General features: G+C 46.8%; 11 protein-coding genes across 11 annotated transcripts; 4 read left to right on the forward strand and 7 right to left on the reverse strand.

Moving 5' to 3' along the window:
- Positions 1-147: 147 nt before the first annotated feature.
- CANTADRAFT_5573 (transcription factor TFIIIB subunit) lies at positions 148-2,016 on the reverse strand (the record flags this gene model as incomplete). The annotated part of the gene is made up of 1 exon (XM_020210482.1): positions 148-2,016. The coding sequence occupies one exon, from the start codon at positions 2,014-2,016 to the stop codon at positions 148-150; it is 1,869 nt and encodes a 622-aa protein (XP_020064997.1).
- A 532-nt stretch (positions 2,017-2,548) lies between these two features.
- Positions 2,549-3,739, forward strand: CANTADRAFT_5574 (uncharacterized protein; the record flags this gene model as incomplete). The annotated part of the gene is made up of 1 exon (XM_020210485.1): positions 2,549-3,739. One exon carries the CDS (start codon positions 2,549-2,551, stop codon positions 3,737-3,739), a length of 1,191 nt encoding a protein of 396 aa, XP_020064998.1.
- A 96-nt stretch (positions 3,740-3,835) lies between these two features.
- LYS12 (homoisocitrate dehydrogenase) lies at positions 3,836-4,954 on the reverse strand (the record flags this gene model as incomplete). Its single annotated transcript, XM_020211571.1, has 1 exon — positions 3,836-4,954. The coding sequence occupies one exon, from the start codon at positions 4,952-4,954 to the stop codon at positions 3,836-3,838; it is 1,119 nt and encodes a 372-aa protein (XP_020064999.1).
- A 1,010-nt stretch (positions 4,955-5,964) lies between these two features.
- MGE1 (Mge1p) lies at positions 5,965-6,666 on the reverse strand (the record flags this gene model as incomplete). The annotated part of the gene is made up of 1 exon (XM_020211572.1): positions 5,965-6,666. One exon carries the CDS (start codon positions 6,664-6,666, stop codon positions 5,965-5,967), a length of 702 nt encoding a protein of 233 aa, XP_020065000.1.
- A 107-nt stretch (positions 6,667-6,773) lies between these two features.
- CANTADRAFT_21159 (uncharacterized protein) lies at positions 6,774-9,974 on the reverse strand (the record flags this gene model as incomplete). Its single annotated transcript, XM_020206665.1, has 1 exon — positions 6,774-9,974. The coding sequence occupies one exon, from the start codon at positions 9,972-9,974 to the stop codon at positions 6,774-6,776; it is 3,201 nt and encodes a 1,066-aa protein (XP_020065001.1).
- Positions 9,975-10,143: 169 nt separating this feature from the next.
- On the forward strand, positions 10,144-11,082 carry CANTADRAFT_89496 (mitochondrial 37S ribosomal protein uS15m; the record flags this gene model as incomplete). The annotated part of the gene is made up of 1 exon (XM_020211573.1): positions 10,144-11,082. One exon carries the CDS (start codon positions 10,144-10,146, stop codon positions 11,080-11,082), a length of 939 nt encoding a protein of 312 aa, XP_020065002.1.
- Positions 11,083-11,326: 244 nt separating this feature from the next.
- On the reverse strand, positions 11,327-11,786 carry CANTADRAFT_25693 (MIND complex subunit). The gene has a single exon (XM_020207502.1). It carries the CDS (start codon positions 11,737-11,739, stop codon positions 11,356-11,358), a length of 384 nt encoding a protein of 127 aa, XP_020065003.1. The 5' UTR covers positions 11,740-11,786; the 3' UTR covers positions 11,327-11,355.
- A 343-nt stretch (positions 11,787-12,129) lies between these two features.
- Positions 12,130-13,275, forward strand: CANTADRAFT_25694 (uncharacterized protein). Its single transcript, XM_020207503.1, has one exon. The coding sequence runs from the start codon at positions 12,205-12,207 to the stop codon at positions 13,084-13,086; it is 882 nt and encodes a 293-aa protein (XP_020065004.1). The 5' UTR covers positions 12,130-12,204; the 3' UTR covers positions 13,087-13,275.
- On the reverse strand, positions 13,262-15,163 carry CANTADRAFT_99951 (uncharacterized protein; the record flags this gene model as incomplete). The annotated part of the gene is made up of 2 exons (XM_020212021.1): positions 14,904-15,163; positions 13,262-14,765 (listed from the first exon to the last, which is right to left on the reverse strand). Exons 1-2 carry the CDS (start codon positions 15,119-15,121, stop codon positions 13,262-13,264), a joined length of 1,722 nt encoding a protein of 573 aa, XP_020065005.1. The 5' UTR covers positions 15,122-15,163.
- On the forward strand, positions 14,899-15,831 carry CANTADRAFT_218074 (uncharacterized protein). Its single transcript, XM_020206742.1, has one exon. It carries the CDS (start codon positions 15,133-15,135, stop codon positions 15,616-15,618), a length of 486 nt encoding a protein of 161 aa, XP_020065006.1. The 5' UTR covers positions 14,899-15,132; the 3' UTR covers positions 15,619-15,831.
- A 510-nt stretch (positions 15,832-16,341) lies between these two features.
- CANTADRAFT_5582 (MFS general substrate transporter) lies at positions 16,342-18,249 on the reverse strand (the record flags this gene model as incomplete). The annotated part of the gene is made up of 1 exon (XM_020210497.1): positions 16,342-18,249. One exon carries the CDS (start codon positions 18,247-18,249, stop codon positions 16,342-16,344), a length of 1,908 nt encoding a protein of 635 aa, XP_020065007.1.
- Between the last annotated feature and the right edge of the window lie 644 nt (positions 18,250-18,893).

An 18,893-nucleotide genomic window follows, 5' to 3' on the forward strand; every position in this document is an offset into this window, starting at 1 on the left:
ATGTGTATTTATTGTTCGACAGTGCTAGTTAATTTGCGACTGGTGGTAGTGTGACTAATTGTAAGTTGATGGGTTGGTCTCTAGTTGAATCGGGACTGCTATGTATCGTGAGGTCGTAAGGGAGAAAGAGGTGTGGTCTTCGGGTGCTTAAATGATAGGCTTCGTATCTTCCGGCTGGGGCCTTTCCGCGATGGAACCCACCACCATTTCGTTCTTTCTCAACTCCTTGATCTTTTCCGCTCTGGTCATGGACTTGGCACCGGTTCTGAACTCGATTTCACGCTGTCTGTTCTTCTCGGCGTCATCCTTCATGGCCTTTTCACGCTCCAATGCCATAGCAGCCAATTCTGCCTCGTGGGCGATCCGCACCTCACGCAATTTCTCGTTGTAGTACTCCAAACTCTTGATGTTGTGTTTGGAAGCTTCGCAATATTCTGCAAAGTCGGCTGGAAGCTTTCTTTTCAACGCCATTTCCACAATTTCTGGATAGTTCTTTTCCTCCAAATTGAATTTCAGCTTGATTTGCTTTCTAGTACGGTATGGAAACAATTGCGAAATCAACAAGAAATCAGTGCCGAACGTACTCAACGCAGAATAGAATTGCTTAACCTCATCTTCGGTCCAACGATCAGTGTGCTTTCTCTTGGAATATGACGATGAAGTGATTGGATTCTCGAAAGGATTGGCCTCTTCACGAGTCAAGTGACTGTTGTCCACACCCTTATGTCTACTGACAATAGCGGAATCGAGATCGTAATTGATAACACCATCCACAAGCAAAAGTTGCAAATTGGTGGAATGCGATTGTTCTGGGGCATCTGTATTCAAAAGCTCGTCTCTCTTCTTCTTCATTGCTTCAATATCATCAACCTCACCGTTTCTAGCAAGTATTTCTTCCAAGGGAACCCTTTCGACTCTGGCCAATTCACGATGGGCTCTTCTCTCCAGCTTTTTCTGTTTGATCTTCTCTTCGGCAGCCATAACTGATTCATAATTCGAGCTGACCTGGCCAATGGGCAATGTTGGCTTGCACAAGTCGGCCATGGTCATTTTGTTGATATCGAAGCCAATATCACGATACAACTCTTCATCCTCACCCTTAACTGATCTTGGGAGTTGCTTGACGCTGGTGATGTTGGTGATCAAGGTGTCGGGGGCAATTTCATAGGTATTTTCATCTGCACCTTCCAGGGCAGGTCTGACTCTAAACTTGGACAACCGCGCAGTCTCTGGATCAATACCCACTACGAATTCACCGTCACCTTCCTTGATGGGAATTTTGACAGAGGAAGTGATACCAGATTGAGCCTCTTCTGGCACGGGCGAAGGCTCCTTAGGTATCGAGATGGAGGCGGCTCTTATCACCGATGCCCGCTTGGTGGAGGTTCTGGTTTGGGCCAGGGATCTTCTCCTTTTGACGGCCTTGGCCAGAGGAATTCCGATCTTGGCTGGAGTATAGTCTTCGGAGGCGTCTGGTGCTATAGCGCCTCCGCTGGCCAACGAGATGGAGGTGGACCTATTTCTGTTCAAAATGGGGGCTATACCGGATAACCTGCGTTGCTGAACCGATTTTCTTCTGGGGAGTTCCTTGAAGATGTCAAGGTCGAGGTCGGAGTGGTCACTGCCGGAGTCTGGGCGGTCCAACTTCTGGGACGAGTCTCTGGGGTCCACGACGTCAGCTTCTGCCTGCGCTGGAACTACCTTGAAGTTGAACGCCTTCAACGGCGACAGCGCAGCGGCATCAGCCTTTGTTGGCTCGTTGGCCAACGGCTCGGCCTGCGTGGGTTCAGGAGTGGGTGCTGTTGGTGCTTCAGACACCGCCAACTGGGTTGGGGCTGGCGAGAGCGCAGTTTGGGGAGAAGCGGACGTGTTTTCGACAGAAGCATGGGGATCCTGGATCTGTGGCTTCTCCTGGGTGGCAGGAGGCGTGAGTTGGGGTTTCTCGACCTTCTTCTTGATGGGCTTCTTGCGGAGCTTGGGGGTGAAGTGAGTAGACTTCTTAACGATACTACTCATGGTGCAATCACAGTGAACGGAAAGTGGCGGCTAGCTGTTGGAGGGTGTTTTGTGGATAAGGGTGGCTGGCACTTTCTCGGTGATTTTGGCGCGTTGGACTGGGCTGACTGCCTGTTCTTGTGGTGATGTTGTTTGCAACGATTTGTTTGTCGCATCCCATCGCTCACGTTATCAGCGCTTAAGAAAACAGCAAAGAGGAATAACGGCAGAGTCAAGAGACTAACGACCTGCTAGACAGCTCCAGATAGACAGACAACAGAAGAAGACAGACTAATTATCGTCAGAAGCTGAGCAGAATCTAAGAAAAGCTCATCCACAGACAGACTCGACAAACAGCACATCATCTGAGATCGAAGTAACGACCTCAAGACACTTTTCGAGGCAGCTTGACAGACTACGGCTCCTTATCGTCAGACAACACTCCAAGACTACTATTAGACCATCAAGGACATCTTGTCAGATTAGATAATAAAACATCTTTGTTAGACAACAAGACATCTTATCATTATCCTTACCTTTCATAAGCTATACCATGAGAGCTACCTGCCGCTACAACTGGACCCCTGGCCACAAGGACAACTGGACCCTCAATCTCCTACTCCAGGAAGACCACCACTCGTTCATCACCTCCTCCTCCGACGGAAGCTTGACCAGCTACCTGTTGCAACAGCTCCAGGACCAGCCGTTGTGGAAGATCCCCAACGCCCACGCTGGCAGCATCAACCTGATCAAGCAGTGTGACCCCAACACCGTGGTGTCGTGTGGTCTCGATGGCATCAAGTTGTGGGACTTGAGATCCGGCAAGTCCACCCACTCAGTCACTGGCAACTACTTGTCGCTAGGCGCCGCCAGAGGCCTCATTGCTGGGGGTACAGAACTCTCGGGAAGTGATGCTGAACTCCATGTGTGGGACGTTAGGAACATGAGCGTGCCCCAGCGGTCGTTTGTGGACTCCCACCACGACGACATCACCGACATCAAATTCCACCCCACTATCGACAAGTACTTTATGTCGGGATCCACCGACGGGTACGTCAACATCTATGACTTGAGTCAACCGGACGAGGACGAGGCCTTGCACCAGGTGATAAACTTCGCCTCCATCCACTCGTGCAACTTCACCACCGACTCCAGAATATCGGTGTTGTCCCACATGGAGACATTGGCATTCTACGAGTTGAACGACACCAACTACGAAGACACCCACGAGCCGCAGCCCCACGAACTAGGCGATGTCAGAACAACGTGGCCCGACTGTGAATACGTGGTGGATGTCAACCCCGCAGGCTACGTCAGCTATGGTGCAAACTCCCACCAGAAATTGTCGTTGTATCCTTTTAATCCTATTCAAGAGAAGTTTGATTTCAACAGACCAGTTTGGTTCCCACAGGCCCACGGCGAGGAAGTGGTGAGAGACTTGGTGGTTGTTCCATATTCCAAGAGCGCACTTACTTGTGGAGAAGACGGGAATGTGAAGTTGTGGGAGCTTCCCTACCAATTGGACACACCTTTGGCTTCCGAGGACCAAGATGAGGAGATGGAAGTGGAAGACGAAGAGGACAAGAAAGAGAAGAAGAAGGAAAAGAAAAACAAAAAAGACAAGAAGGAAAAGAAGGAGAAGAAGGAAAAGAAGGACAAAAAAGACAAGAAGGAAAAGAAGGACAAGAAGGACAAGAAGGACAAGAAGGACAAGAAGTCGGACGTCAGATTCAAGCCATACTAGTCTCATCGCATTTAAAGCACCAATACACATCATCAGAAATTTTGTTAAATATTATCTTATGTACAATAACTTGTGGAGAGTCCAACCATTCACCATCTAGAATCTGGCGATAATGTCATCGATAACTTCTTGGGTGGAAGAAGAACCTCCCAAGTCAGGGGTCTTGATCTTGTCCTCGCTCAAGTTGGCGTCAACGGCCTCGTAGATCTTGGCTGCTGGCTCGGTGTAGCCCATGAACTCCAACATCAAAGCAGTGGATCTGATGGTGGCAATTGGGTTGGAAATACCCTTGCCTTCGATATCGGGAGCAGAACCGTGGCATGGCTCACCAATGGCGAAGTTGTCACCAACGTTGGCAGATGGGACAACACCCAAAGAACCCACCAACGCAGCAGCACCGTCACTCAAGATGTCACCGTACAAGTTAGGAGCCACAACCACGTCAAAGATTTCTGGTTCTCTGAACATACGGTAGACCATACTGTCGACAATTTGTTCCTTGTACTCGATGCTACCGTAGGCTTCTGGGTTGGCATCGTAGACCTTACGACAGGTTTCACGGAACAAACCGTCCGACTGGGACAACACATTGGACTTGTGGGTGACAGTCACTGAAGGTTGTTCGTGGATGGACTTGACGGAGGAAGCCTCTCTGATGGCCTGTCTTTGCAAGGCGATGTTGTAGGCGATCTTTGAGATTCTGGTGGTGGCAGTCTCGGTGATTCTCTTGATGGCCTCAGCAATCTTGGTGCCGTCTTCGGCCTTGTAGGTTCTTTCTTCCTTGATGTACAAGTCCTCGGTGTTTTCACGCACAATCACCATATCGACGGGTCTGCCAATGCCTTCAACAGACTTGACGGGACGCACGTTGGCGTACAAACCCAACTTCTTTCTCAAGGCGACGATTGGAGACGAGTATCCTGCCACCTTGGTGGTAGGTGAAGAAACAGCTCCGAACAACGCACCGTCACACTCGTTTTGCAACACCTTGATGGTTTCTTCAGGCAACGCAGTGCCAGTCTTTTGGAACAACTCGAAACCAGCGTCCAAGTGGACGAACTCGAATTGCAAATCGTACTTGGCAGGCAAGGCTTCCAACACGGCTCTACCAGCTGGAATGACTTCACGGCCAATACCATCACCAGGGATCAAACCGATCTTTAAGGATTTGAGAGCAGCAGGGGTGGATGAAAAGCGACGAACAGCAGACAACATTTTGGCTGGAAAGATGAAGAATTGAGGAAGAGAGAACCAGAAGATTAAGTGGTTGAAGAATCTGGAGAACGTGATTCCCGATTAGGCGCGGGAGACCTGGGAGTCATATTATGTCGCACCTGTGGTAAATGGATAGCCTACCGTTGATGGGTAGGGTGCTCACGAAACGCACAGAGCGGTACAAAGCGGTGTTGTGTTCTTATGGCTAAGGTATACTCGTGGCAGTCTAATTGCCCGTAGTCTAATGCCAAAATATGATGTTTTCATTCGACTTTGGGCCAAGAAGGTAAATTACACAAAAACACAAATCTAGTTGAAGTAATAAATTACTTGTGCTATGAAGACATGTATTAAATTCTTGCAGTAATCGGCGAATTAATGTGAATGCTAAGGATTGAGTCAGTCATTGCCGTTTCCTAGCTTTTTCTTTTTTTACAAAATTTTGACATAATCTTTTAAAGTATATTAGTTTTTCAATTCTTATCGTGAAATTTTCAAAAACCGCTCAGTTATGGTTATCTACTATCAAGTTGTACAATCATTTACAAAAACACCCACATCACCAATTCCTGGGTGGAAAATCCTTCTAGACCATGTGTCCCACTCGTCACATTGACACATTGCTGTTGGCCCTATTATAGGCCAGGTAACTGGCAATCGATCTAACGGATCCTGATCGTAGGGGTGCGACATTACGTCCATATCGTGAGTCATGTCACGTTGCCCTATCGTCGGCAAGCCCAACTAGGAAGTCCACATGTCACCTTTATCATATCCTGCACCAGATCCTGCACCGCTGCTCCGTAATCGGAGTACTCGAAGTCTAGTTTACGTAAGCTCTTACTTATCAGCTCCACATGAACCGTTCCTACAGCCTACTCTTCAGGAATAAACTCGATGTGCCAGCTTATGCAGCTATCGATGACCTCTGATTAAATGTATATACAAGCCACATTAATTTCATTAAATAACCATGTCAATGGAAGTCGTTATGTACAGGTGGTCATTAATCAATTTTCAACATCCTTGACAATACCAACCTTGGCAGGTCTCAACACTCTGGAGTTCAAGGTGTAGCCTGGCTGTTGGACGTGGAAAACAGTTCCTGGTTCCTTGTCGGGTTGAGGGATTTCGAAGGTGGCCTCGTGTTGGTTTGGATCGAATGGCTCTCCCATTGGGTCTATCTTTTGGATACCGTGTCTGTTCAATGTCTTCTCGAACACGTTCTGGGTCATGCTAACACCTTCGTACAAGTTCTTGACTTCATCGTTGGTAGCCAAAGTCTCCTCCTTGACGGCACTCAAGGCCAAGCTGAAGTTGTCAATCGATTCTAACAAGTCTTTGGCGAATTTTTGCAAAGCAAAGTCCTTGGCCTTCTGCACTTCCTTCTTGGTGGATTCTTGCAAGTTTCTGAAGTCAGCAATGGCTCTGGCATAGTGGTTCTTCATGTCAGCCAAGTCCTTGTCCTTCTTAGCCAACTGAGCCTTGAATTCTTCGGCTGGATCAACTTCTTTTTGTTCAGTGGATTCCTCTTTGGTGGTCTCACCTTCAGTAGCTTCTGGCTTTGCCTCACCTTCAGGTGCCTTGGCATCGTTGGATGAAAAACGGACCATTCTTGGGGCAAAGACAACTGGTCTAGCAGCCATGGTGGAACGGACAGCTACACGTGCAGCGACTGATCTTGTGAGGGGGGTGAATAAAGCTCTATGCATTTTGATGAACTGTCTAGCTAATGTGTAGTGACTGTACGTTAATATTCGCCTTGCTGAAAATTTTTAGTCACTAGTCACGTGGCCAAGGTCAGGTGATTGGGGTAGCTCTATTTCCGTCTGGCTGCCGTCATCTGGTCGACATATTCTTGCAAATGGTCTTGGTCCTCGATCGTATAAAACTGCCCCACTTTTCTCTCGGAAACAGTGAAGTTTTCCCCTGAACAGATTTGCAATTTGTGCTCCGTGGGAATAGGTGCCTGCGACTGTATCAATGCGTGTGGCTGGCCAACGTAGTAGTTCCCTAGTCTACCAGGAACACCATTATAATAGTCCCCATCGCCTAAGCCTATGATGGCATAATCAGAATAATCCAATGTATGGTATTTGTCGTTGAGAATCACTTCAGGAGCCTCAAAACTAAAGCCTTTTCCTTGGTTTTCTGGCAATTTAGAGTCGAAGATTTCGGTGATTAATGCCCTTTGCTGCTCCGAAGAGACCCAGATCCCAATTTTTGAGGTAGGATAGCCAAGCAAGACCATATATTGATACAAGTTGACGCAAAATTCGGCTTCCTCTACCTGGCTTTTGGCTTCAATCAATTGCGAGTTGTATTTGAATCCAGGATTAAAGTTTCTAAAGTTATTCTCTCCTATGGGTTGGCCAGCAATAAACTCATTCCTCACACCATGAACCTCGTTTAGCGTAAAAATATGTTCTTGCCGGAAATTCACTATCGATCCACCTATTCCAATAAGCCTCTTCACTTCGCCTTGATTCATCCTTGCCACCACTGGTAAGCATTCGGGAGTTCCATCAATAATGAAAATATTGGTAAAGGTGTCCAGCTCGCCAAAGGACAAATAGTCTTCCAAGGTGATAATAGGATTGAATTTGCGGTATAGATATTTCCACAAGTGACTATTTGTGGTCCTCAAACCGGATTTCAGCCAAATGGGGGCAATGATACGCAAAAAATTAATGTTCTTGAGAAGATAAAAGTACGACTTGGTGATATCTTTGAAGGATTTGAAGGTGCTTTTTCCATCAGCAAATGGGTAGTTCTTCAAAATCTCACTGGTCTTTCCTTTATTTTCCTCCAAATACTTAGTCCACGTGGATTTTATTTGAAACTCGTAATAATCTATGCTGTTCAAGTCGATCGTTTCCTTCAGGCCCTCTGCATGGTCGAAAAGCTGAGCTATCACTTTCATGGAAGAGCGGACTCTCTTTTCAATCTCTTTCAATTCATCTTCCAGCCCAAATCCAACGTATGTGAACTCATCTACACCTCGTAAGCCAGCCAACCTCTTAACATATGTCTCAGTAGGTGCAATAATAATGGTGCGCTCAAAATTGAGGTAAGAAAGTGCATTGGTAAGCACAGATTCAATCCCTGTATATCTGACAGATTTGACCAAAGTGTAGTTGTTTGAGATAATTGAATCGAGTAAATCAACTTCGGTGCTTTGAGAGGCCCCAGAGTCAACCTTTCTTCTTTTGAAATTTTCAATTTCATGATGATGTATTTTTTTAGGAGCTCCACTCAATATTGATTCGATACTTGAAGTGGAATCCTCACCCAGAATATGAATCTCGTTATAGGAATGTAAAATTTTGAGGCCCAAGCTATCAGGGACAGCGATTAGATACTTAACTCTATCAACTAACGAGTCAACTGTGTAATTGCATCTGACACCCGTACCCTTTTGGCCATCTGTACTTGTTATTTTACCAAGTCTAATCAAATTCAATCCGTACTTCTGAACTCGGTCTTCTCTAGCAAACTTATTAGGTAAGACCAATTCAATCAACGCCACTACTCCATTACCAGAATTGTAGTTGCGATTCAAATTAAACACATATTCAGTTCCCTGTTGGGATCTGAGATCTTTGATTTGATAAAAATATTTGCTTTTCCCTTTGAAGTTTAATTTGGGGTCAATATCAATCCTTTTGAGAACATTGAGTATATGATTAGAAATATCATGCTGGATCTGAATTTTTAGGTTTGACAAATGCTCATCTGAGAATATGTCATTACTTGAAAGGAATTTACCTGGAGTTAAATGTACTGAAGAATTTGAATATTTGGAACAGCTTATCGAACTATCGAAGGTAGATTCATCATAACTCGAAATAAATTCCAGGGAAGTATTAGTAGTGAAAGTTCTGGAAATGAGAATTTGAATTATTATTGCTTTCTCGTCCTGCTTGAATGTAGTCGAAAGGAATTTACTGGACTCAAGATGCACTGTCTTCTTCATCAACGTAGTAAGTTCCTCTATGGTAAATTGAGATAAAAATTCCTTGAGCTTATTGGGAGTGTATGCATACACTGAAGGCATATTCATAAACAGTTCATGACTTTTAGTTGGAAATAAACTGAAGACATATTCTTGTAATTTATAGAAAAATTCAGATTCTTGAAGGTTCTTAGAAAGCTCATAGTAAACTAAGACGTCTGCAAGCTGTTCAATTCTTCTGGGGTCGTTGAACTTGTCCTTATGCAAAACAACAAGCGGTAAGAATTGGACAGCGTTGTAGAAAACTCTAAAGTAATCATTTTCCTCCACTTGACTAAGCTTTATGGTCAAAAGCGACAAAATAGACTCGACAAAGGACTGGAAATCGGGTGTCTTGCAAAACTCAGATTCTAGCAATATCTTGGAGCTTCCAATCAACAAATTAAAAATCCACTTATTTTTCAAATTAAATTCGATCTTGGATTTCAGCTGCTCAAGAGAAGCACTCAACTTCTTATTATATACCTCTTGTGAGTCTTTGTCGAACAATTCTTCATAGCCTGTGATATTGTTCCAGATGGTGATATCGAACAAGGGATGGATTTTGGCTGCAACTTCCGGAATATCTCTCCCTTTGGAGTATAAGACGCCGACAAAGCGTACAATGTATCCGAAAAGCTTGAAATTAGCACGATCTGTCACAATCAGTGTGGTCTGGATGAGTCTGTTGACCAAAACGTCAAAACGGGAATCCCCTGCCAAATTCTGCAATTGAAGATTGGCAATTGTCTCGAGTTTCTGGATAAGGAGCACCACAATAAGCTCCAAGTGTCTCAGCGAGACGTCCTCACTGAAATAGTGCCAAAGTACTCGCTCAAAGTACTCGGACTCGATCAACAATCGTATTTGGCTGTGCGATGGCCCCAGCAGAGATGGGGAGCCAGACTCGAAAATCGCATGGTGGACATCGTTAATAAGCAAATTCGTGTTGAACTTTTTGGGGGCTCGTGGGTACCATCTCTTGGCGAGTACGTGAAGGGTCGGAGACGCACTGATGGGTTTCATGGGCAGAAGGGCACTGTGGAGTCCATATACGGTACTTCCCACCCATATATTTTCCATATCATGAGAGGTCGTGCGCCGGCACCAAGGGCTTTCACCAAAAACTCCAAAATTTTCAGGCTCGCTCAGGCTCGAATAGACCAATATCCCACATTCCTGTGTACCAAAAGTGATGTTCCAGGCTGTTCGTCTCTTTTCCACTGCCAGAGTGGTGGCTGACTCTGCCGCCTCCACTTCGGCAAAGATAAACCCTAAACTTGCGGCCAAGCAGTTCATATCACCCGACGCATCCAAATCAAAAGCAAGAACTTTGAGAAGAAAGGAAGTCAGATTGAAGAAACAGATCATCAGAGACGTCAACAACTTCAAGAAGCATGCTGCCAGAAACGTGCAGTTCCAAGTGGATCCGGTTTTGGGTGCTGCCGACAACGGGTTCGTTGCCAGAGTCAAGCAAGAGGTCCAGGACCAAGGAAACCACTTGGCCTACGGCTACGAAAGAACCGAGTTCGAAAAGTTGTTGTACGGAGCCGAAAAGGCTGCCTTGGATAAGGCCAAGGGCACCGAAGTGTTGAACGAGAGCATCAGAACCACCGAAGAAAGAAAGAAGAGAGCATTGTTAACCATTTTGAATATCAGAAACACCAATGCTCAAGACAGAAAGACCTTGGCCATTAGATTGGCCAAGGAGGAGTTTCAAAGACACGAGGGTGACACCGCATCCCCCGAGGTCCAAGCTGCCATCTTAACCGTCAAGATCCACTTCGGTATGGACCACGTTAAGCAAAATCCAAAGGACAAAGACCACATCCAAATTGTTCGTGAAATGGTGCAACACAGACAAAGAATATTGAAGTACTTGAAGAGAGATAAACCAGAAACCTACTACTTCACCATCGCCAAGTTGGGATTAACTGACGATGTCATCACCAGAGAATTCAACATGGGAAGACAATACTTCCAGGACTTCAAGGTCTGGGGTGACAAGCAATTGATCAAGTTGTCTGAGAAGCAAAAGAAGAAGGCTGACGCGGTTGCCGACTTGCAAAAGAGAGTTGCTGAATACAACGAGTTGGCCAAGAAGAACCACGAAATTCTTCAGGATGAATCATAATAAATAGTTACTTGTACATATAATATACACTAGAATACAGTGGCGTAGCCAGGAAAGGAATGGGAAGCTTGCATGCTGAAAATGCCGAAATCATCAAATCTCTTTATAGATTACCTCTCTTTGGTTAATGAACTCGAATAGGTATTCACCTCCATCCTTTGGGATATTTGTGTTTTTGAGCAGTTAAGATCTGTTCTCCGCATAGGATGATGTCCTCGACTTGGTTCTTGCAAGGTGCAATTGCAATACGTGGAAGTACTCTTTGTACACACCTCATATTGGCCCGAGTTCGCTAATCAAGTCGTCCAACTTCAAGTCTTTGCCCAAAATCTCCACTTCCCTCTTCAATACGCCCAACAGGCTGTCGATATCGCCCTTGATCTCCTCGCTGACGCGTCCCAACTCCTCGAGCTCTTGGTACAACTCGGCATTATCCACACACAACTGGTTATAGATCATGTTCAAGTTTTCTAGCGACTCGTCTGAACCGCTCAAGATAGTAGCCTCAATTATCTCACTAGGGCTCAACTTGTCGAGGTTGGCAGGAAGCTCCACTTTGTTGTCTTTGCGGTGCTGAGCCACATGGATGATTTCGTCAAGATCGTCCAATTTCTTCTCGATATCCCGCTCGGAGAAGATCAACTCGAACTCCTTCATCGAGCTTGAGTGCCAGAACTTGATTATTTGACTCCTGGCCGTTTCGAGCGTTTTCTGCCCGTCTTCACTCTCCGATATGGTGGGATAACATTCCTTGATTTGGTCGATGGCCAACGACTTTTTAATCACCTGTTCCAACGCCTTTCTGCACACTAGCTGGAGCCGGTCGAAACGGATCTTTTCTGCTGGTGTGACGTGGCGTGGGTCCGAGTCTGTCATGACTGTTGTGGTATTTGCCGTCTTGCTATTTAGATGTTTTGCAGCGCGCTGTGGCGTAGGACGAGTAGGGCAGCGAGGAATTAGCGAGTGCACAGCCAGTCCTAGCGAGGATCTAGTGGAGTGCGCCCGCCAGTCCTAGCGAGGATTTAGTGGAGCCCGGCCCACTGCTCCGATTTTAGTGAGCGCGCGCCCCCCATTCTCATTATCATTTACGTGGATATCCATTCTTAACCCATCCTTCATCCCATGTCTGACCCCCGTGCCTTAATACTCGAAGCTGAAAAGTACACCAAGCGCCAAACCGGCTTCCTTCTGTTCTTCAGTGGCCAATCTCACTCGTCCCGCTTGGAAGACGCTTCCGATCTCTACATCCAAGCCGCCAATCAGTACAGATTGAAGAAGGAGTTTGACTCCGCTGGACAGCAATTCGTCAAGGCAGCTGAAATCCAGGAGTCCTTGGACAGCCACAACGAGGCTGCTAACCACCTCATAGAAGCCTACAAGTGCTACAAGGGCGTTTCACCAACCGACGCCATCAATGCGTTAAAGAAGGCAATCCACATCTTCCTCACCCAGAATGGCCAGTTCAGAAGAGCCGCCAACTTCACAGGAGACTTGGCTGAGCTCTATGAGTCTGTGGGAGACACCGACAACGCCATCCAAGCCTACGAGCAGGCGGGAGACTACTTCACCACTGACCACGCCGAAGCCTTGGCCAACAAGTCGTTCTTGAAGTGTGCTGACTTGTCTGCGTTGTCGGGAAACTACAAGAAGGCGGTGGAATTGTATGACACCATCATCAAGCAGCTGAAGAACAGCTCGTTAAGCAGATGGAACTTGAAGGACTACTTCTTGAAGCTGATCTTGTGCACTTTGGGTTTGGGAGACGTTATTGAAGCCCAGAAGAGATCCCAGCAGTACCTCGACGACGACCCCAGTTGGGAGCAGACCAGAGAGTATGGCTTGATCAAGGACATATTCGAGGCCATCGACCAGGGAGACATCCAGTCCTTCAGTGATAAGGTGTTCGAGTACGACCAGTTCTCCAAGTTGGACAAGTTGAAGACCCAGTTATTGTTGAAGATCAAGAACAGCGTTGTTGAAAAAGACGAAGAGGACTTGTTGTAGTCAGCAGGGCTTGCTAGAGCCACCAACAAGGTCATGACTTATCCACCTAATACACGAATTCTACTAGTCTGCTTTAGTTATACATAATATTCCAGGTGAATTGAACTATTTAGTAATCAATACTTAAAGTGCAGACCGACAAGGCGGACTACCAATAAAGAGAAGCCACAACGGCTTACTCTCTTGTTCTGAAAACCTCTCCGTAGAAAGGGTCGGCGACCTTGTCGTACCAAGCAGCAGACCATCTTCTGAATCTCTTTCCGTAGATAATCATGAGAATGAAGGTACCGTTGATAACCAATGACATCATGAACAACAACCAGGTGGTCAAGTTGAAGCCACATCTCTGCAACCATGGCTGGAAGGCAAAGGTGAAGACCATACCGATCATGTTTCTGGTGAACAACATCAAAACCAAACCTTCACTGGCGACTCTTTCATAACTGTCCACGGCGTAGGCCAAACAAATGGCACCTGAGGAACTCATGGCAAAACCAAGGAAACCTTGGCCAACAACAACAGGAATTGGCCACTTGGCACCGTTGGAGGCACCCAAGCCGTAAGCAAGGATACCAGCCGCGTTAATGAGGGTAGGAACCACCATGGCCCAGATTCTGAACTCAGGCTCAAGAATACCGTTGTTTCTTCTGGCCAACTTGATCACCAACCAGTCGACAAAGTAGCCTCCGTAGAACATACCAATCACACTGCCGACGAACGAAGACAAGTTGGTCAAACCCACACCGTTGGCCTCCCAGCCGTAGGGCTCCGACGAGTACACTTGCGACAGGGTGACGGCAATCAAAGACAACCACATCATTTGGGCACCGTAGAGCACACCACCCCAGATGAACGCAGGAATGTTGGCCAAGAGGAAGGGTCTATACCAGATAGTGAACCAGCTTCTTTGGTCGTTGTACTCGAGCTCCATAAACTTTCTTCTCTGCCAGTATGTTCTCAAGGGGATTGACTCGTCGACTGAGGCGGCGTCCGACGACGATGAGTGCGACTCGTTGATGCTGACCACGGTACGGAGGTGCTTGTTCTTCTCCAAGTCGTCTTGAGTAAGCTCGCCACTCTTGACAGCTGCCAACACTGTGTCTCTGGACTTGATTCCACGCAAGATTTCTTCCTCAAGGTCACTCAGACGGTGCTCTCTTCTGAAGGTGGTGTCCTCCATCAAGAAGATCTGAATCACCAAGAGCACACCGTAGATTATGATCTGGATGTAGAACGTCCATCTCCAGCCAATACCGTCATTAACATACCCACTAACCACTGGCCCAACATAGTTACCTGCATACAACGCAAGAATCAAGAGCGAGATGGCAGTGGACCGTTGGTGCACGAAAAACACGTCAGTGGACGAGATCTCCACAAGCGAGTCCACAGGTGCAGCAGCAATACCGGCCAAGAACTGGAATGGGTACATGAACTTGATGGAGTTGGACTGGGACCCGAGGATGAGGGCACCAATCACTAAAATGGTGCAGCCAATGTAGACAAACCGACGGCCAAGCTTAAGCGCGGTGGGCTGGAGAAAAAGACACCCAAGGCCAAGCCCAAGGAAGATGAGCGCCTGGGTGTTACCGAGCTCCTTGAAGTTGGTGTTGAGGACAGTGACCCACTCGGTCCAGAGAGGACCCGTGAACCCGACTGAAAGCGCTAAGAAGAACGCCCTGGATGTTAGTAGGAGTTGTGGGGAATTTGTGATTCGGCCATCGCAAGGCGTCTATTTCAGTGCGAGGCGCTAGCGATGATTCATCAACGTCCAGCGATGAAAAATCATCGCAAGACCTAGCCATTCCTATACGTACCATACCCAGAGAAGGGTGAACTGGAGCACCTTCTTGCGGAAGCTCCACCGGAGCGGGTCGTTGGGGTTGGAGCTGGGCTGCGGCTGAAGAATGATGTCGCCGTGCTCCTTCTTGAGCTTCAAGTTACCGGCCATGTCAATGAGATGGATGGTACCCGGTACATTTTCGTGGGAAAGCGGTATGTCCTGACCGCTGAGGATCTTTTCAATGTTGGTCATCGTGATGGCTGATGAGTGATGATGGATTATGGGCGGGCAATCAACGTCTTAAATACGCTTCCCCGCTGGGCGTGTCTCGATGGCCAAGATCTGGAACTCTTATCGCTAACACTAGCGGTCACCTCCAACAGGAAAAAGTAATGGGGTTCTTCGCAAATCCCCATTACTGGGCTCGTTATCTGCGCATAGATCACACCCACCAGAAATCTCCGCTCGCCAGCACGATACCGCAGGTGGTGCGCGCAACCGAACGCTACTCTGGGCGGACCAGCGTCTTTCTCCACACTGTGTGCCCAAAGCGGTCGAGCGCGGCTGGGCCCACTATCAAATTATCTGACCCCTCTGTGCCACCAACTGGAGCCGCGGTCTCCAGCGCGGTTATCTGGGGGCCGTTTTGGGTCCCTACACAGTGGGGTCGGTTGCTTCCACGGATACTGCTGCTACTACAGAGGGGTGCTCTGTTGAGCGCGGTTGGAGCCATCACTCCACCACTTTAGTCTTACATGCATCTTTAGCTTGGACTCGCAAGCTGCGAATTCGCGATTCTGCTTTAACCCCAGATACCATGCTGGATCGGGCTCCCGGCACCCTGGAAAAGGCAGCGAAATCGCTTGGCTCCAAAATGGTCATTCGAGACCAGATCGCCGGGTGGTTATCGATCGCTGTCCATTATTAATCATTGCCTGCGCTTATCAGGTTACCCAATAGAGCCGATTTTCCGTGTTTTCCTAAAGGTTATCAATATCGTGGTGTAGCGAGATAAATGGGTCAAGAGCGCAAACCCTTACTAGATTGAGGTTTGACAATAGGGCTGACTTGCTGAAAGTCCGACATCCACTATTTTCCTTGCCATCTGTATGTGCTAGTTGCTGCACGGTGGGTGCTGGTTATTTTTAGGTGTTGCAGAACGGCGGACTTATGGATGGTCCCAATTATGGGGAACTCTGGACGGCGTTCATGGATCCTCTGGCTCGATTTAATCGGGGAATTTATCTGCTATCCGCTTGCGGAACGAGCCCACCTTGGTATTGAGCTTGGAAGGTGCCGTAGCACCGCCAATCAAGTGCACCCGAGAACGCCGTCCCTACACCTGCCCCTCACAAAGGCAGCAGCGCGGACATACCAGTAAAGTCTCTACACTCTCTATGTAGCTTAGCATTTATTGGCAAATATTAATTATTACGATATCTTATGAAAACAAGCATTAACTATTAGTGGACTTACTTTCTCTTAAACAAAGACTTGATTTTCTTGATTATTATGTCTTCGTCTTGGTTGTTAACCACAATCTCCTTTCTTTCGGCTCCGTTCTCGAGCTCCAACGATTGAACCGCATCCAAACGATGGTCTCTCAAGAATAACGAGAATACCAACAATGGGAAACACAACACCAACCCTGCAATACACAAGTATCTTTGAACGTGAGCATATGCCAACACAACGGCAATTCTCTCTGGTGTTCCCCACACATTGGTCAAGATAAACTTGAATGGTGCACCGTAGGCAGCTTGTGCGCCAGCTGGGTCAAGACCAGCCTTGTTAAACTCTCTCACAATAGCAGGATACATTTCGTTGGTCCAGATGGCTCCACTGACACTGGCACCCAATGCTAAGCCAACGTTGTATGAAGCCAAATAAAGTGAGAGCATGATAGCCATGTACTCGTGGTTGGTACATGTTTGGATCGAGACTTGGGTAGGATAGGTGAAGAATCCAGCACCAAAACCCATGAGGCACAAGGATCCAATCACACCATTCAAGTACTTCTCACTGTCAGTTCCGTTATTACCTCCTCTGAAATGGAATAACAATCCTAAGGAAATAATCCAGCAAACAGTTCCAAAAATAATGAAAACCTTCAAGTGCTTGAAACGAACAATAAATAATCCCAAAAGTGGACCAACGATAACTGAAACGAAGGAATAAAGGGAAGTAATTCTGGTGGCAGCCTTGATACTGGCTCTCATACCAACAATCAAAACTGTGTACATAAAGTCGTTTGGCATGTACCAGACGAAATCAATCAATAACCCGATGAGAAGAGCAGACCAGACACCACGGTCTCTCATAAGAGGTAATGGCATAATTGGATGGCGGGCATACTTGCCTTCCCAAAGAACAAAGAACGGAATAAGGACAAAACCTATGACTAATGGGGCAATAGTGGAGCCTCTCTTCCACTTATTGGTGACACCACCTGCAATTGTCAATGGAACCAAGATAAATCCAAAAACACACACAACAAAAAGAATACCAACGACATCCAACTTCCAGAATAATTCCACGGAGGAATCAGCAAGATATTTCACGAAAGACTTACCCGACCGAACCTGCTGGCGGTGAAGCCTCTCTTCTTCAACCAAACGTTTCCATTCGTCGGTTCTGCGGGCCAATACCAACATATGGATGAAACATGCAAGCAATGGCACACATGACAATGGAAAGATGAAGGCCCAGATACCAATTGAATAGTTCCAAGAGTGCTTTGGGTATAAGCTGCTAAGGATATCACCGGACACCCAGGTATTGATAATGAAAGGCAATGCTGGAACCATCGAGGCAGTCAATCTCCAGTTTAAGTTAGAGAAATCGGCAATGACAATCTGAAGCATGATGATGATACCGGAATATCCAACCTGGTATAACACGGAACCACCGGCAAATCTATATACGTCGTACGCTTGTGACTGGATCACTGTACCCATTGCGTAAAAGATGATGGAGATAATGGTCAACTCTAATCTTCCAAACTTATCAGACAAACGAGCATAGGTGGGTTGGGCAGCAGCTGCAACCACGGCCTTGATAACGTTGATGGTCGAAAGAAGCGAGTGCTGGGAGTAGGAACTGGTAGCGTACGCCTGGAGAGACAGACGAAGGGTTCCATCAATGGCATAACAGTATGACACGAAGAAGATGCACACGAAGAAAAGGGTACGGAGCACCGGGGTGTGGTATTGCTTGTTCAATAATTCCACCTTTCTAATACCAATTGACTTGGGTGACTCGGGAGCGAGCACATAGTCGGAAGAAGAGGTGTCGTGGGGATAGTCATCCTTGTATTCATTACTGGAACCAGGAGTTCCAGTCTGTTCGACACGCTCTTTGGAGGGCTCGGAATCGGACATTATTTGCAATGGTTTTGCCTAGTTGTCGCTAACTGATGGAAAAGATAAAGTCAGGACCCTGCACTTTTATATTGAAGGGGAACAGATATCTAGGCATCAAACGGCAATGACACAAACCCGTAAAAAGAAAGGTTACCATGCACTGCAGTAGGAGCACCCCCGCCACCGAATTCCATAGCGTATTATTAGCCTCCAGATTTGCAATTTTACTAAGCTCCACTAGTAATATATGTAATTTGCTATTGTCAAAAAAAATCGTTTTCAGATCTCAGTGCTTTTAACCCCAAAAAATTATGCACCTCGCCGCATTCCCGGTATTTGTGAAAGTAACGTCTTTCGGAAGGGTCCCTGAAGTTGCCGGTTAGTGAACCTTAATTAGCCCATTTAATATACCCATACCCGTCTGACACAAAGGAAAGGTGCCCAGCAAATGGAAAGTCCACCTCAAATGCTTGGATATTGTCTGTTTCCATGTAGTCCCTCCCAGCCGAACTGCGAGCATTGGCTATTGGTTAATTTTGCGGACAAGCTTTGCTAACAACACTTTGGTGGCTTATGATGATATCGCCGTAAAGAACATACTTTGATGCTTTGAGGGGGCTTCGAGACATATACGCTGGTAGGCTGTGTCGTTACCATGAGAG

This window comes from Suhomyces tanzawaensis (genome assembly GCF_001661415.1).
Source record: "Suhomyces tanzawaensis NRRL Y-17324 unplaced genomic scaffold CANTAscaffold_3, whole genome shotgun sequence".
Taxonomy (NCBI): domain Eukaryota; kingdom Fungi; phylum Ascomycota; class Pichiomycetes; order Serinales; family Debaryomycetaceae; genus Suhomyces; species Suhomyces tanzawaensis.

Excerpts from the sequence above, each read along its gene's own strand:
- CANTADRAFT_25694 (XM_020207503.1), top strand. The coding sequence starts at position 12,205 with ATGTCTGACCCCCGTGCCTTAATACTCGAAGCTGAAAAGTACACCAAG.
- CANTADRAFT_218074 (XM_020206742.1), top strand. The coding sequence starts at position 15,133 with ATGAGTGATGATGGATTATGGGCGGGCAATCAACGTCTTAAATACGCT.
- CANTADRAFT_25693 (XM_020207502.1), bottom strand. The coding sequence starts at position 11,739 with ATGAAGGAGTTCGAGTTGATCTTCTCCGAGCGGGATATCGAGAAGAAA.